The sequence below is a fragment of the Hyperolius riggenbachi genome, chromosome 3 (genome assembly GCF_040937935.1).
Source record: "Hyperolius riggenbachi isolate aHypRig1 chromosome 3, aHypRig1.pri, whole genome shotgun sequence".
Lineage (NCBI taxonomy): Eukaryota > Metazoa > Chordata > Amphibia > Anura > Hyperoliidae > Hyperolius > Hyperolius riggenbachi.
This window is the reverse complement of record NC_090648.1, coordinates 383,267,208-383,284,038: the sequence shown is the minus strand read 5'-3', so window position 1 is coordinate 383,284,038 and position 16,831 is coordinate 383,267,208. Positions and strand designations below refer to the sequence as shown.

Sequence of the window (16,831 nt, the reverse complement as noted above, 5' to 3'; positions counted from 1 at the left end):
TTTTTCCGCATGAAAAGCCGACATCCACGAGCAGAGTGATAAATCACCGCCTTGCGCGGTGATTATCACAGCAAAAGTAACAAATGTCAATTCATAAAGATTAGAGGTAGCAGTATGCGGACGGGTATTACCGCTACCTCTGATGTGGCGAGAAGCGTGCGGAATCCGTTGCAGTGAATGGGACAGACCTCCCAAGCAGCTGCAGAGAGAACACCGCACGGAGGGATTCCGCCTGCTTCCCCTGTTTCCGCATGTCTCCCGACAGCCTAACGCCTGCCTACAGCGGAGTATCTCCGCACGCCTGTCACAACTAGCTAAATTTTTATGAATTACCACCCTGAAGGCGGAAATACCGACAGCGGTGTTTCCCCGCTCGACTTTCCCCGCTCGCAGGCACTTTTATGAATCGAGGCCTTAGAGTATGTACTGTGGCAGCCCCACATGGCCTAAAGGTTCACCATGCTGGATCTTTAGTGACACCCAAGCAATCCCTGAGCACATTGCTCTCCCCACTCACCCTACCTGCATGTTTGTATGTTAACAACTCGGCTGAAGCGGCTGATAACAACTGCCTCTGGCAAGAATCTAGTATGTTTACAGCAGCCCCCGAAGCCTTGACCAGCAAGGAGCCAAGCGCTCAGCCCTCTTGTACCCCCCCCCCCCATAGTGACAGAACGGCAGGCTAGCAACACCTCTGTACAGCCACGGCCGTGCAATGTCACCCGAGCTATTGAATCCCAATCCTTGCCGACATGCCTTGTATGTGTGTACAAGGCTTAAAGTGTACCAGAGCTTTAAAGGGAACCTAAACTGACAAGGATATGGATTTTTTCTTTTAAAATAATACCAATTGCCTGACTCCCCTGCTGATCCTGTGTCTCTAATACTTTTAGCCACAGCCCCTGAAAAAGCATGCAGATCAGGTGCTCTGACTGAAATCAGACTGGATTAGTTGCATGCTTATTTCAGGTGTGTGACTCAGCCTCTACTGTAGCTAAAGAGATCAGTAGGGCTGCCAAGCAACTGGTATTGTTTAAAAGGAAAAATCCACATCCCTTTCAGTTTAGGTTCCCTTTAAGATTAAAAAGATTTTATACATATATGGCGTAGTGGTTAGCTCTCTCGCCTTGCAGCGCTGGGTCCCGGGTTCGAATCCCAGCCAGGGCACTATCTGCAAAGAGTTTGTATGTTCTCTCCGTGTCTGCGTGGGTTTCCTCCGGGCACTCCGGTTTCCTCCCACATTCCAAAAACATACAGATAAGTTAATTGGCTCCCTCTAAAATTGGCCCTAGACTACAGTACTTACACTTCATAATATAGACATATGGCAATGGTAGGGATTAGATTGTGAGCTCCTTTGAGGGACAGTTAGTGACAAGATATATATATACACTGTACAGCGCTGCGTAATATGTCGGCGCTATATAAATACTAAATAATAATAATAATACCTAGAGCTTCCTCCAGCTCGATCCACTCCGATCACTCCCACGCCACCGTCCTCCGCTGCCCACAGCTTCGGGAACCGGGTCACTGCACTTCTGTCAGTCGGAGACAGTCTGGCATAAGAGAAGTGTGCTCTCTACGCTCTGCAGCTGCTGGAGAAATACGCAAAGAGCGCACTTCGCCTGCGTAGCTGGCAGCGACTGACGTCAGTGACGAGACCCAGTTCTCGAAGCTGTGGGCGGCGTGGGAGCGATCGGAGCAGATGGGGCTGGAGGAAGCCCCAGTTATGTATAAAATCTTTTTAATTTTAGAGCTCTGAGTCCCTTTAAGTCTTAAAGGGGAACTTCATCCTAAACAAACATACTGTCATCAAGTTACATTAGTTATGTTAATTAGAATAGATAGGTAATATAATCTCTCACCCACCCTGTTTTGAAAGAACAGGCAAATGTATGTGATTCATGGGGGCTGCCATCTTTGTCATGGGGGCAGCCATCTTTTTGGTTGAAAGGAGGAGACAAGGAGCAGGAAACACAGTTCCAACTATCCTGTGTCCTGATTACCCCTCCCAGCTGCACACGCTAGGTTTCAAATGTCAAATGTAAGAAAAAAAAAATTTGCACCAAAACAGCAGAACGAGAACAACAGAATCAGAAATCCCATCATGCTTTGCACAGCATCAGGGGAAAAAAGCCCAGGCAGTTTTCTTCTGTGCAGCTAAAAATGAGGCTTGTATAAGAGAAACAAAGTTCTGATGCTGTGAAACTGTTAACCTCCTGGGTGATAATCCCGAGCTGAGCTCGGGTTATATCGTGCAGGAGGATTTCTCAGGCCCTAATGGGCCGATTTGCATATTTTTTTTATTGTTACACGCAGCTAGCACTTTGCTAGCTGCTTGTAACTTCCAATCGCCGCCGATCCGCCGCTACCCGCCGTGCCGCGCAGCCCGTTCTGAACGGGATTTCCTGCTTACTCTGATCGCCGAAGGCGATCGGAGTGGGTGGGGGAATGCCGCTGCGCAGCGGCTATCATGTAGCGAGCCCAGGGCTCGCTACATGATTTAAAAAAAAAATAAAAAAAATAAAAAGTGCTGCGCCCCCTCCTGGGCGATGTAATTGTATTGCCCAGAGGGTTAAAGAAACACAAAGCCTTTTCAGTGCTGCTGAGTCGATTTTTAGTCTGGAGCTTAACTTTAAACAACATAATGAACCGTAGTATAGCACAGTAGCTGCTGATTAATTGGCTGGCAGCTGGTTAAATAATCAGTTTGACTATTTTCAGTGAAATAGTCAGCAGAACTCTTTTCATACTCCCCAATTTTAGGCATAGACAAACTAGGCAAAGGGCTAGGGTGACACCTACAGAACAGGACACTTATAGAGCTATTCTAAGTACATTGTCCTTTATGGAATTCTTATACAGTACACAGCTGCTAGTTCCATTTAGAGAGGGATTGATAGTAATTTTAACACCTAAATGGCACAAAGGGGCCCTGAATAGCAAAACAAGTACATGGCAGCTGCTAATATGTAATAATCTGCCAGTTGCCTTGTATTGATTGTTGCACCTCTTCTGGAACTTCACCACCATACTGTATTCTGTACAGTACAGACCTTAATATTAACAGTATGTGCCTACATATTTGGCTTGGTAATAATTTCTGTACGCATCATTTATAGACTTATGTTGAGAAACAACATAATTGCAGTATATAATATATCAATTTGTTATTAATGCCTGCAAAACTAAATGTAGACTATGATCTTCCTATTTAAAAGACTTGGGGAGACAGAGGGTGCCTTGCCTGGGGCACCAAAACAGCCAGAAACTGCCTTGCTCCCCAAGCATTGTGGAAGCTATGCAGTATGGCTACAGATCAATTCTAAAACGTGTCCAGCAGTTTAATAAACAGCATAAGTGAAGTGCCAAGCTGTTTTTGAGTAAAAAGCAGTACTGGTATACAGTATGTCTGTGAATATGCTATGTACACTAGGGGCTTGATTCACAAAGCGGTGCTAACTGTTAGCACGCCTATGAAAACCCCCTTAGCACGTCTAAACAAGCTTTTCGCGTATAAAACTTTATGCGCATAAAACTTTACGCGCATAAAACTTTACGCGCGCACTGCACACAGCGCAGGGCGCTCCGCGCGAAGTGCCCATTAAAGCCTATGGGACTTAGCGCGCATAAAACTTTGCGCGCGTAAAACTTTGTGCGCGCAAAGTTAGCGCGCGATCTGATTGAGAAATCCGGTGCTAACCTACTTAGCACCCTGGTTAGCACGTCTAAAGACTTTAGACGTGCTAAGTAGGTTAGCACCGCTTTGTGAATCAAGCCCTATGTGTTTTTGTTTGTGCATGTGTGATTGCTGAAATAACTGAATTTGACAGAACATAGCACAGTAAATAGTACCAACATCCTGGAGTCTCACTGCAGTTGCATTACAGTTATTAATCTGTTTTCCCCCATCCAGGAAACGACTATTCATTGCTGTGTCTCACTACGAAGAGCAAGCCCAATATTTCCTCTATAACCAGGTGATATGTCTTCCTTCCTCCAACACCATCACACACTCTTCAACAAATATACTCTACAAGACACACCATAAAATATACTGACACATACATTGTGACACATACACACAAATCATCCACCAACAGACACTATGGGCCTGATGCACAAAAGGCCGATAATTTTACTGTATGCTGCCTTTCCACGTCAGTTTTACAGGTCCTAACACCAGTGGAGCACCACCCGTATACTCTATTAGAATCAGAATTTCTTTTGCCAAGTACAACAAGGTTTGTACCCGGAATTATTTTTGGCACATACAGGGTTGGATATGGTACAGTAAGTAAGCATACAGTAAGCATGTGAGAGTAGTAGGCATATAACATACAGTAGAATAAACCTAGAGTAAGCATACGAGTGTAGGCATATAACATAGGCCCAGTGCACACCGAGCGGTTTTTGGAGCGATCCGCCGGCCGCATCCGCCTCTAAAAACGCTTGTCTAATGTATTGCAATGGGATGGTGCACACCGGCGGTTTGCGGTTTTTGCCAAGCCGCAAACGCGCCTCCTGCTGCGCGTTTGCGGTTTTCGGAAGCGTTTTGTCCTCAATGTAAAGTATAGGAAAAACGCAAACCGCTCTGAAAAACGCTAGTTCAGAGTGGTTTGCCAGGCATTTTTGTTACAGTAGCTGTTCAGTAACAGCTTTTACTGTAACAATATGTGTAATCTGCTACACAAAAACGCACGCAAAACCGCTAGGTATGTTTAGAAAACCTCTCTAAACATACCTAGAATCGCTGTGAAATCAGCTCCCAAAACCGCTAGCGTATTGCGTATCTGCTAGCGGTTTTGGTGTGCACTGGGCCATAGTGTCCACTGGGTCCAGTCAAAAATGGCGCATATGAAAAATTGCGCACGACGATGCCGCTGTTTTTTTTTGCCGCTTATAGTTATTTAACTATAAGCTATAAACATTATTTAACGTTTAGCTATGAAACGTTGTCAGCCAAATGACAGAGGCTACAAATATAAATACCAGGGCTCTGCCACTGCCACTGAAAGTACTTTCTTACCCTATGCATGATGCTCCAGGCTGGTGGCTGGTTGGCAGTGCCTGCTGTCTAGTGGTGCTGGAAGTGGTCAGGCAGCCGATCCCGTGTGGGTGACCCAGCACACTGCTGCCTGCGTGGCATTCCGGCTCCTACTGCTGCACTCTCCTCCTGCCAGCATTATCCTTGCGCTGTGCCAACCATCCTCACCCAAGGGTCTGATTTTCCTAGACAGCAGAGGTGGCAGGGCTAACTAACGTGTCTGCTCTCCACCCGTCCACTCCTCTCTCTTCCCTCCTGCTGCTTATTTTGAAACTTGAGAAGCCGCCACATACGAGGTAATTGTGTCAGTGAATGAGCCAGCAGCCGAAGAAACCCTGCTCAAGGTGGGTTAATTAATGTTAAATACAGTACAATGATAATTAGTGATATGCCGCTTAACAATTTAACCTTTCAATTAGTTTTTCGTCTGTGCGCCATAGTTAAACATGGATATTGCTAAATAACGTTAAGGCTATGTTTTCAATGCGGCGCCATTTTTAAACATCGTCACTATGCGCCATTTTTCTCTGACCCCGCACAATAGAGTATACATAGGCTAGGCATAGACACAACACATAGAAAAAGTGGAGAAGGACTAGAGGGGCCGTCTGGGTGCTATGTGAGCGGAGCTGCCACACTTATTTGCAGCGCTCAACTGTTCTGCAGCGATTCAGATGCCCCGCTGTATCTTCTTGGGAGGGGGAAGTGCAGAGAATGAGAGGAAAGAGGAAGAAAAGAAAAGAAGGAGCTGGTGGCTTAGTTAAGTGGCCTGGCCGGAAGTACCACTGTGGCCCTTCTTAAAAATTTAGCCCTCGCCTTGCGGCCTAGTCCGGTGCAGTGGGTCAGGTGGCCTGGAACCAGATGAACAGTGGCTGGAGACTGAGGAGACCCGGGGTGGAGGAGGACAACTGTATTTCCAAGGGATACAGGGATGCGGTGCAGACTGGCGGGTCTGCGAAGTTGACTCAGGGCTGTGCCGTAAAGCAAGGCCGGCAGCAAGTTGTCGGTGAGCTCATCAGCTACATGTGGAGCCAGGGCAGCAGTGGCAGCAAGAGACACATGTACTGTAACCCCAGGAAGGAGGGTGGCAGATGGAGTATGAAAAGCCCTTCATCATGCCTAAACTCAGTTTAGGCGTGATAAAATGAAACTCGCGCGAAATTCCCGCGCGCAAAGTTTTGTGCACGCAATCGTGCGGCGCGCGGTGCAGTGCGCGCAATGCGCCCATTAAACCCTATGGGCGCTGCGCGTGGAATTACTTTGCGCACGATAAAAAGCACAAAGCCGTGCTAACTCAGCGGTGCAAAGGTTATCACACCTAAAGTCTTTTAGGCATGATAACTGAGTTATCACCGCTTTGTGAATCAGGCCCATAGTGTCTCTGGCTGTGGCGCCACACGTTTTTTCTGCCAGCGGGATGAGGGTGGGGCCTCATTCTCGTGGGCAGCGCCACGGGGTGATAAGCAGCAGTAGATGGACCTGCATCTGAATTTTCCATGTCCAGAGACATTGGCCACTATGGGGTGATCTGTCGAATAGCTGGTGGTTTCCTGGCTGTAGTAAGGCCTGTGAGCTACATATAAAGGGGGGGAGGGGGGGGAGAGAGAAGAAACCGGAGCCCTGTGGCCATGGCCACTGTCACGGCACCATCTTATTAGTACTGCCTACTCAATTACTGTGGTAACACACATGTTTCTATGGTAATATTACCATAGTGCATATGACAAGGCTCTAATAGAATAACGGGGGTTCTCCCCTGGCCTTAGGACTGGTAAAATTGCTGTGCAATACTACATGGCTAAACTGCACACGCTGCATCATATACACACTGACACATAGAGCACAATTCATGGATAGAGAGACACAGTACCACCTTGCTGTGCCTTAATTGGGCATTCAGGGCTGTTTCACACCAAGAATGCCTTTGAAGAGCTTTTCTTATCGCCAGTGTTTTGAAAAGTGCTTGGACAATTCAATTTTATGGGCTATTTCACATCAGACAAAATCGTTTTTTTTTTTTATTAAAAGCACATTAAAAAAGCACTTCATGTAACATTTTTGGAGCGATTGTGATTCTGAATCAAGCATAGAAATGCAAAAGCGCTTTGAAAATTGCTTGAAAAAAATTGCTTTAAAACGGTCCAAAACCTTTAACCCTTTTTGGTGTGAAACACCCCGTGGCTGATGTTCTCAGGCTGGTGTACGCATTGGTGAGATAATATTTTTGCTTTCTCAAATATAATACAGTGGGTGTTTTTGTTTACTAAGGAAAGCACTTTAAGGGCTTAAAGGACCAATGTCGCTAAACACTGTTTTTAAGCACCCTAATACATACAGATAAATGATTTTTTTTACTATCCATGTGAGCCCTGTATGCTGGCTCTATGACGGACTCTGGGAGCTATCTAAATAAACAAACAGTCTTTTTTTTTTTTCCATCACTATCCGTAACTGTGGCAATTGGACTTCAGTGAGGCTAATGGCCCATACTCACGAGGGACTTTTGTCGCCTCAACACGCGGCGCGCGCGTGTTGCGGCGACAGGTCGCCCGTGAGTATGGGCCGTTGCACGCGCGCGCACCCCGAACTGTCGCCCGTCGCTCATGTCGCCATGCGATTGAAAGTTTCATTCGCATGGCAACAGTCGCCGCCGCACCTCCGCCGCAACTGTCGCTAGTCCGCGTGAGTACGCGGACTAGCGACAGCAACATGATAGTAAATAAACGGCGCTTCCGGCGGGGGGAGGGACAACGGCGACAGCTTCCGTCGCATCAGTTGCCAGGTCCCTCCGCCGTGTGTATGCGGAGGGACCTGGCTGCTAGCTGTCGCCAGCATGTCGCAAGCACGCTCCCGTGTGCTTGCGACATGCAAAAAAGTTGCCCGTGAGTATGGGCCATAACACAGCAGAAAGTTGCCCTGGTGATTGCGAAGGGAAGTGCGAGGGTCTTTTGATGTCTGTGAGAGCCATAGGAGAAACAACACAAGTGTTCCCAATGATTTATATAATGGAAGGTGAGGGGAAAAAAAAGACTCTGCATTGAGCCAGCATACAGGGCTCACATGATTGTTAAAAAACCCCACTAACAATTAAAAGGACGTACACAGTGATTCTTCTATATGTATGCAGTAACTACTATGGGAGTACTTAAAAATGAAGTGTTTCGTGATAGTGGTCCTTTGAGGGCTCAAACCCTCTAGCAGCCTTTTCTAAGCGCTAGTGATTTGAAAAAGCTCTTGCTAATGCAATGCTATGGGGGATTTCTATAAAATCACATCGCTGGGATCACACCCATAGCATTACATTAGCAAGAGCTGTTCAAATCACAGCGTGCTCAGAAAAGCGCACCTGGTGGATTCCAGGCCTGAAGGTTAGTTCACAGTGCTCAGCTGGGTTGCAGAATAATTCTGCATGTCAACTCACTGCATGTACGATTCTATGGGCCTGTTCACAGTTCTGCGTTGTAACTGACTGCATCCAGTCTCCATTGCAATTCACACTCACTATACTGTGTGCGTTATGCAACTTATCACTGTAAATCCAGCCTAAAGGATATTTTTTCCTTTTGTGCAAGAAGGCTATGTCCTCTGTTTGATGGAGCTAGTTGGTGGAGGCGTTACTATAGCACGGAGAAGCAATGTAACTGGATAGCAAGGCTGCTTTAAGCCTGGTACATGCATCCAATTGTGATTGGCCAACTACATCCATGTAGTACAAGAGCTTACCTACTCAATCTGTATATAGTATTCAAAATCTGTTGGCCCTCATGCTAACTGGAGGTGGTAAAATTGGCAAGTGATTGGCCAATCAAAATTGGAAGTGTGCTCCAGGCTTTAGATCCTGTTTCCACTGCATGTGATCCGATCCACTTTTTGAGTTGGGAAATCGCAATCGCATGGGCTTTTTCATAAAAAGTGTTTGTTGTTGTTCCCCCCTTTTTTTTGCAATTGCCAGTTATCTTTTTTGTGAACCTCATTTAATTGTGGGAAATAACGTCTGTTTCCACCTGCCAAACAACCAGTATCTCTCTCTGTGCATGTGTATATCTATAAAAAACAAACAAAAACTTTTAGCCTATCGCATAGTTAGTGGATGTGGTTATAGATAATGGAAACTGGTACTGTCTACTAGTAAATATGATGACTAGCAGACTCATTGTGAATCAAACAACATTAACAAATTACATGGCGAATATCAATAATTTTTTGATCTCTCTTCTATTTTTTAATTTCTCACTTTGCAATTGTATTGATTTCTTTTTTGCCCACAACTACTATATTTTAGGTAAAGTTCCTCTTAAAGAATTGATTTAGGCAATATTGCCTATCCTATGTTGACAACATTTTCTTGTCCTATATTTTCCAGCATGCTGGAATCAGTCTTTTGCTGGAAGCTGTGAAGGAAATTTGTTACCTCCTTCGCTCTGTGGAGACTAAAATGATCAGTGACGCCATCCTAAAAGTTCGCAGTGCCTGTTACCAGCCAACCCAGGTATGTCTGTGTGCCCGAGGCACAGGCGAGAGAGGCAACAACTATCATTCCCCTATTATATGTGAAGCATAGAGAAATAAGAAAAGGGGTACATGGCAATGATGAGATGAAGGTGCTGGGGGCCCTGGGGCGCCTCATAGATTAATAGCAATCAGTGTGTGACGGCTGGGGGGGAGGGATGAAGGGGCGCACTTTGCTGTTTCAGCCTTGGGACCTTGTCCCGGCTCTTTCTATGGGCTTGAATCACAAAGCGGTGCTAACCTACTTAGCACGTCTAAAGTCTTTAGGCACGCTAACCAGGGTGCTAAGTAGGCTAGCACCGGTATTCTTAATCAGATCACGCCCTAAGTACCGCGCGCAAAGTTTTGCGCGCGCAAAGTCCTATGCGAGCGCTAAGTCCCATAGGCTTTAATGGGCACTTCGAGCGAAGCGCCCTGCGCTCTGTGCAGTGCGCGCGTAAAGTTTTGCGCGCGTAAAGTTTTGCGCGCGAAAAGCTCGTTTAGATGTGCTAAGGGGGTTTTCACAGGCATGCTAACAGTTAGCACCGCTTTGTGAATCAAGCCCAATGTGTTTAAAGTGGGGGTGCCTGTTACCGACCATTCAAGTCTGTGTTAATGGGCGAGAGAAGTTACCCGTTAGCAGCAGGTTCATCCGTGTGTGTAGGTGAGTGGGACACCTTGTATTGGCTATCCCAGGTATGTCTGTGAATTGTGGGGTGCCCGTTACTGTACTATAGAATTAGTCAAGGATATGCACATTTCTCTGCCTTCCATGCAATGTTTATGAGAATTACTATTTATAATTTTTATTTATATGGCGCTGTACATAGTACATAGCAGACAATAATGGGGAGCTTAGATACATGAGTAGTTCAACACATTGTACGAGCAGGAAAACCATTAAGGGCTCGTTTCCACTGCAATGCAAAGCCGCGCAGCTCTGCAGTGCGCGTCTCTAGCAGGGGGCAGAGCTTGCGATCCCATTCATTACACTGAATGGGATTATGGGCACAATTGCCCCGACATGCAGGAAACCATGCGCTGTGATTCAAAAGTGAATTGCAGCGCATGAATTGAAACAGTAGACAGTGCAGTCTATGCACGGTCTGCTGTCCCTGAGATCACGTTTCCTTAAGCGCGCTATATGGAAACGAGGCCTAACACAAGTACAAATAAATACAATTAATGTGTAATTTGACATTACCAATACTATTACATTTGATAAAATACAACAGGAAACACTAAGGGGCAGGTCCCTGCCCTTGAAGTTGTACAATCTAGAGCAGTGATGGCTAACCTTGGCACTCCAGCTGTGACAAAACTACTACCATCATGCCTCTGCCTCCCTGCGTTATGCTTAGAGCTGTCAGAGTATTGCAAAGCCTCATGGGACTTGTAGTTCCACCACAGTTGGAGTGCCAAGGTTAGCCATCATTGATCTAGAGGGTGTAGACATTAGGGGAAGAGACAAGGGTTTAGGAGATGAGGCAGTGAGCTTTCAAATTCTAGCTATAACAAATTATATTCTTGTCTGAAGGGGTGTGGTTTAAGATGCCCATTCATATTTCCAGTCAGATGTTTCTAAAACGTGTTGCATGAAAATAGAGAAGCTGGTGGGTCCAATCAATCCTGACCGATTGAATTAGCAATCATTTTCATAGATATAATCGCAACTAGGAGAATTGAAGAAAGAATGAAAGTGGAAATATGACAATTTCCATTTTATTCATGTTAAAGTTAAGGAAAAGGGAATGCAGAAGCAGCAGGTAGACAGTCAGGGACTTGAGATATAAATAATAGATAAGTCAGCAGCTGAGAAATAGATTTGGGTGTTATCAGCATAGAGATGATACTGAAATTGTATACAGCATGAAACTGAGGCAATCGATATTTGGCAGGTATTTCATTTGACTGATTTGATTCCAAATTGCATATCATTTGCATTCAATCTGTATGCAAGACAGAACAATTATCTTGTTGATCATATCTATGCCAGCCCAGGCATGTTTGTGTGCATTTGGAACAGCTGGAGATTTAAAAAAGTGCATGTTACCAGCTTGCCGAGGTCTGTGTGCACCAGAGTATGGGGGGAGGGGAGCTTGAATTAGCCAGTTAGGAAATTCTGAAACATTGAAGAGGTTCTCTAAGCAAAACATAAATTCCAGTTTAGCATACCTTTCTAGTGTAATGTCTGTAATGACTTCCTTCTTGAACTTCAGACAACATTGCAACTTTTACAGATCATGCACTTTCATCAGCAGACTTCTCAACTGAACACACATGGTTTGCATAATCTCAGTGCAGGCACTGTTGCAGGTCTTACAAATGATAATTATTCATGAACACCACCTGAGAGGAAATTGGTGAAGCTCATGATAGATGAATTCAAAACTCTAGTCATCCTCTCTCCCTTTATTCTTGTAATCAGAGTGTCTCTCTGGAGTAGGTGGAAGAAGCAGCAGAATCGCAGCCATTGAATACTGAATTTTAATAATTTGCCGCAGGCCATTATCCTCCACTCGGGACCAGAACACAGTCTGAGCTGAGCAGCATTTCCTAGAGTTCACGGTCAGTTCAATGTGTTCTCTTGGCAGAGAGTTTCTGGCCTGTAATTCCAGAATGCTGGAGAGCTGATGGGTTCTTTCTTCAAGTTTCTCTGATAACATTAGAAGGCCTTGCCAACAAATTTGATGGGCATCAGCTGGACAACTCGCAGGTTTTCGATCTAGCAGAATGGCTGCACATTAGACAGCCTTACCACCTTAGGTGTACTGTCTGCTGTCACAAAACTTCCTACCAAAAAAGTTTATGAAGCACCAAAAATAGATCAACACATTTTGTGGGATAATCATGAGTGTCTCTCATGAAATCATGAGTACTTCAGACAAATCAGCAGACTTGTATGGTGGTGGTGGGGGACTTACCATACCTTTGTAGTTAAAGGTCTCTGCATGATCCAGCAGAAAAAAAGCACTGAGTGATGTACAGCAGTTCAATCACTTTTGACTAAATAAATGCAACTTTCCCAAACTCTGCAATATCCTATACAGAATATACCACAATATGTATTGTTACCACTATATTTCCATTTCCACTATAAGTACAGGTAGAATTCAAATATACTCTGTTAGTGAGGGCAAAACGATGTGCTCAGAGATGTGTTTGTGCTTGGGGAATTGTCTGAGGAAGGAAGAGACTCTAGTGGGTACCCTGTCAGTCCTGGGAGAAATTACCCAGCTTAGGGGCTCCCTATATGACAGTCTTGTGTTGACTAAGAAGAACAGAAAAAGCAGATGTGCACCGACCTCATGTTGGGTTGCTTTATTATTAATTATGAAATAAAAAAAAAACAGGTCATCAAGCTACAAACCAGTGAGGACAGTAGGGTCTATGGAGCTAATAGCTGTCTTGCGTGTATGGACTCTTGTTCCCAGCCAATGTATGGTACATTACAGACAAGACGCAAGTGGCCATTAAAAGCAGTAAGGCACATCATGTGCAGTATGCTCGCTTATGTTTTCAGCACTGAAAAGGCTTGGTGTTTTTGTTACAGTTTCACAGCATTTTTCTTACCAAAGCATCATTTTTAGCTGCATTTTTACCTAAGCTCCACCCATCAAAGAAAAAAAGCCCGGGCTTTTTTTCCCTGATGCTGTGCAGAGCATGATGGGATTTCCTATGTTGTTGTTCACGTTGCCTAGCAACTGGGAGAGGTGCTCAGGACACAGAACAGTTGGAACTGTGTCTCATGCTCCCTGTCACCTCCTTTCAACCAAAAAGATGGCTGCCATCATGAAATCAAACATTTGCCTGTTCTTTTAAAACAGTGTGGGTAAGAGATTATATTACCTATCTATTTTAATTAACATAACTAATGTAACTTAATGACAGTATGTTTGTTTAGGCTGGAGTTCCTCTTTAATAATAGCTATGATTAAAGGGAACCTAAACTGAGAGGGATATGGATGTTTCCTTTTAAACAATACCAGTTGCCTGGCAGTCCTGCTGATCTTTTTGGCTGCAGTAGTGGCAGAATCAGAGACCTGAAACAAGCATGCAGCTAATCCAGTCTGACTTCAGTCAGAGCACCTGATCTGTATGCTTGTGCAGGGGCTGTGGCTGAAAGTATTAGAGACACAGGGTCAGCAGGAGAGTCAGGCAACTGGTATTATTTTAAAAGGAAAAATCCATATCCTTCTCAGTTAAGGTTCCCTTTGAGGAGCCATCTCTGCTCCGATACGCGTGAGCCTTTCATCTGTATGCTGTGATGTTGGACTGAAGAATAAAGATTTTCATATGTTTTCACCTTACCATCTGGTGCAGCAGGATTTTTCTAGATCACTGTTTACCTGAGGCCATGATTTCCCTGCTCCCATTTGCTGGGTGAGTGTGAGTGTAGCAGCCCTACCTACTTGCTTTTCTATTGACTGTGCTCCTCACTCTCTTCGACTAGTCAGTCAGGTACTGGAGACCAAAGTGGGAGGAGGACCAGGGGTGGCACAAGATGATGACCAGGGGTGGCACAGGGACAATCTCCATATAATTCAGCTATATTACTTGTATAGTGACAGTAAAGTAAGCAAATAAAAATAGGATGGGCATGAAGATGTTATGTTGTGTGACACCTTTTTCCCATCACTCTCTTCACAGAACTGGACGAACACAGCACAACTGAATAGTAAGTGACGTCACAACTGACTTCTTATACAGTAGACAGATTAAATCAAAACCCCCCCCCCCCCCCCCCCCCCACACACACACACACACACACACACACACGTCCACTGCCTTTATCATGTAGTGATTTCCTCCACAAGTGTTCTATTAGTGTCGTGAGTGCCAGAATGTAAGGACAATAGACAAATTCCAAACATGTGCAGGTATCTGTATGCCATTACAATCTGTCTGTTATTGCTAATGATAGGCAGTTATCAATGACATGCAGACATGCAGACATTAGACATAATAGGCAGATATCAATGACATGCAGATATTACCAAAAATAGGCATATATGCATGATGTGTGGCTATTACAGATGATAGGCAGACATCAATGATATTACAAACGATAGACAAATATTAATAACATGAAGATATCAGCAATAAAGCAGGATTTAACTTATGACAAAAGGCTATATCAGTCACAAGCAAGGAATATCAGTGAGAGGAAGATACAGTTGTGTTCAAAATTATTCAACCCCCAATGAACCAAAGGGTTTTAGGGAATTTAGTGAATTTAGTGTACATTTGTAATTGTGTTCATAATGAAATCTTACAAGGACTTTTTAAAGAACCAAATGCAACTAAAATTACATCAATTGTTTTTGTAATACAGTATTAAATGTTTTTTTTTGTGTGATTTCTTCATTGACACAATTATTCAACCCCTTAAAGACTACTGCTCTTAAGAACAGAGGTTCAATCAAGTGTATTGAAAACACCTGTGGATGTTAACGAGCAGCAATCAAGCATAATAAGCACCAATTAGGCAGATTTAAAATGACTGTGATACTCAGCTCCTTCTAGACATTTACTGGTGTGTTTACAAACATGGTGAAGTCAAGAGAATGATCCAGGAAGACAAGAGAAGAGGTGATTTCTCTTCACAGGAAGGGCAATGGCTATAAATAGATTGCAAAGATGTTAAACATACCAAGAGACACCATAGGAATCATCATTTGCAAATTCAAGGCAAAGGGCACTGTTGAAACGCTACCTGGTCGTGGCAGAAAGAAGATGATGACTTTGACTGCTGTGCGCTACCTGAAGCGCAGTGTGACTGCTGAGGAACTGAAAAAAGATTTGTCAGATGCGGGTACTGAAATTTCAGCTCAGACAATAAGGCGCACACTGCGTAATGAAGGCCTCCGTGCCAGAACTCCCAGGCTTACCTCCTTGCTGTCTCCAAAGAATAAGAAGAGTCGACTGCAGTATGCCAAAAGTCATGTGGACAAACCACAAAAGTTTTGGGATAGTGTTCTGTGGACTGATGAAACAAAATTAGAACTGTTTGGGCCGATGGATCAACGCTATGTTTGGAGGAGGAAGAGCAAGGTCTATGAAGAAAAGAACACCTTGCCTACTGTGAAACATGGCGGGGGGGGGGGGGGGGGGCAATCATGCTTTGGGGCTATTTTGCTTCTGCAGGTACAGGGAAGCTTCAGCGTGTGCAAGGTACCATGAATTCTCTTCAGTACCAGGAGATATTGGAAGAAAATGTGATGCAGTCCGTCACAAACCTGAGGCTTGGGAGACGTTGGACCTTTCAACAGGACAATGATCCCAAGCATACCTCCAAGTCCACTAGCGCATGGTTGCAGATTAAAGGCTGGAACATTTTGGAGTGGCCATCGCAGTCACCAGACTAAAATCCAATTGAGAACCTCTGGTGGGACTTAAAGAAAGCAGTTGCAGCATGCAAGCCTAAAAATGTGACTGAACTGGAGGCTTTTGCCCATGAAGAATGGGCTAAGATACCCGTAGATCGCTGCAGGACACTTGTGTCAAGCTATGCTTCACGTTTAAAAGCTGTTATAACTGGAAAAGGAAGTTGTACTAAGTACTAAGAATGAATGTCACTTGGGGGTTGAATAAAACTGATAATGATGTGAGCACACAAAATACATTTGTGGTTACTTCATTATAAATGTTATGTTATATTTGTCTGACTTACAAGTACCTCTTTGATTTAATTGTAAAGAAGATGACTGAAATGATCAAAATCAATGTCAAACTGGCCAAAACACTCAATTTCAGTGGGGGTTGAATAATTTTGAACACAACTGTAGTATTAGGTAGTAGATTCTCATGGTAGCAGGTAGTGATCGGTATTGTTTATGGCTGAAATGAAGTATCTTAACCTCCTTGGTGGTAACCCCGTGTGTGACACGGGGTAAGCCGCCGGAGGGTGCCGCTCAGGCCCTGCTGGGCCGATTTACATAATTTTTTTTTTGCTGGACGCAGCTAGCACTTTGCTAGCTGCGCCAGCACCCCGATCGCCGCCGCCGCGCGCCCGATCGCCGCTATCCGGTGCGGCGTGCGCCCCCCCCCCAGACCCCGAGCGCTGCCTGGCCAATCAGTGCCAGGCAGCGCCGAGGGGTGGATCGGGTCTCCCAATGACGTCCCGACGTCGCTGACGTCGGTGACGTCATCCCGCCCCGTCGCCATGGCGACGGGGGAAGCCCTCCAGGAAATCCCGTTCTTTGAACGGGATTTCCTGATCGGTGATCGCCGAAGGCGATCGAAGCGGGCGGGGGGATGCCGCTGAGCAGCGGCTATCATGTAGCGAGCCCT

General features: G+C 45.0%; 1 protein-coding gene across 2 annotated transcripts in view; it reads left to right on the top strand.

Annotated features, from left to right (window-relative positions):
• The window catches only part of PIK3C2G (phosphatidylinositol-4-phosphate 3-kinase catalytic subunit type 2 gamma), a 194,458-nt gene that overhangs the window by 54,056 nt on the left and 123,571 nt on the right, over positions 1-16,831 (top strand). For both annotated transcript variants that reach the window (XM_068277370.1, XM_068277371.1), the window contains exons 8-10: positions 3,920-3,983; positions 9,414-9,539; positions 14,189-14,216. In XM_068277370.1, coding sequence (XP_068133471.1) covers positions 3,920-3,983; positions 9,414-9,539; positions 14,189-14,216 — 218 coding nt within the window. The remainder of the gene's footprint in view (positions 1-3,919; positions 3,984-9,413; positions 9,540-14,188; positions 14,217-16,831) is intronic.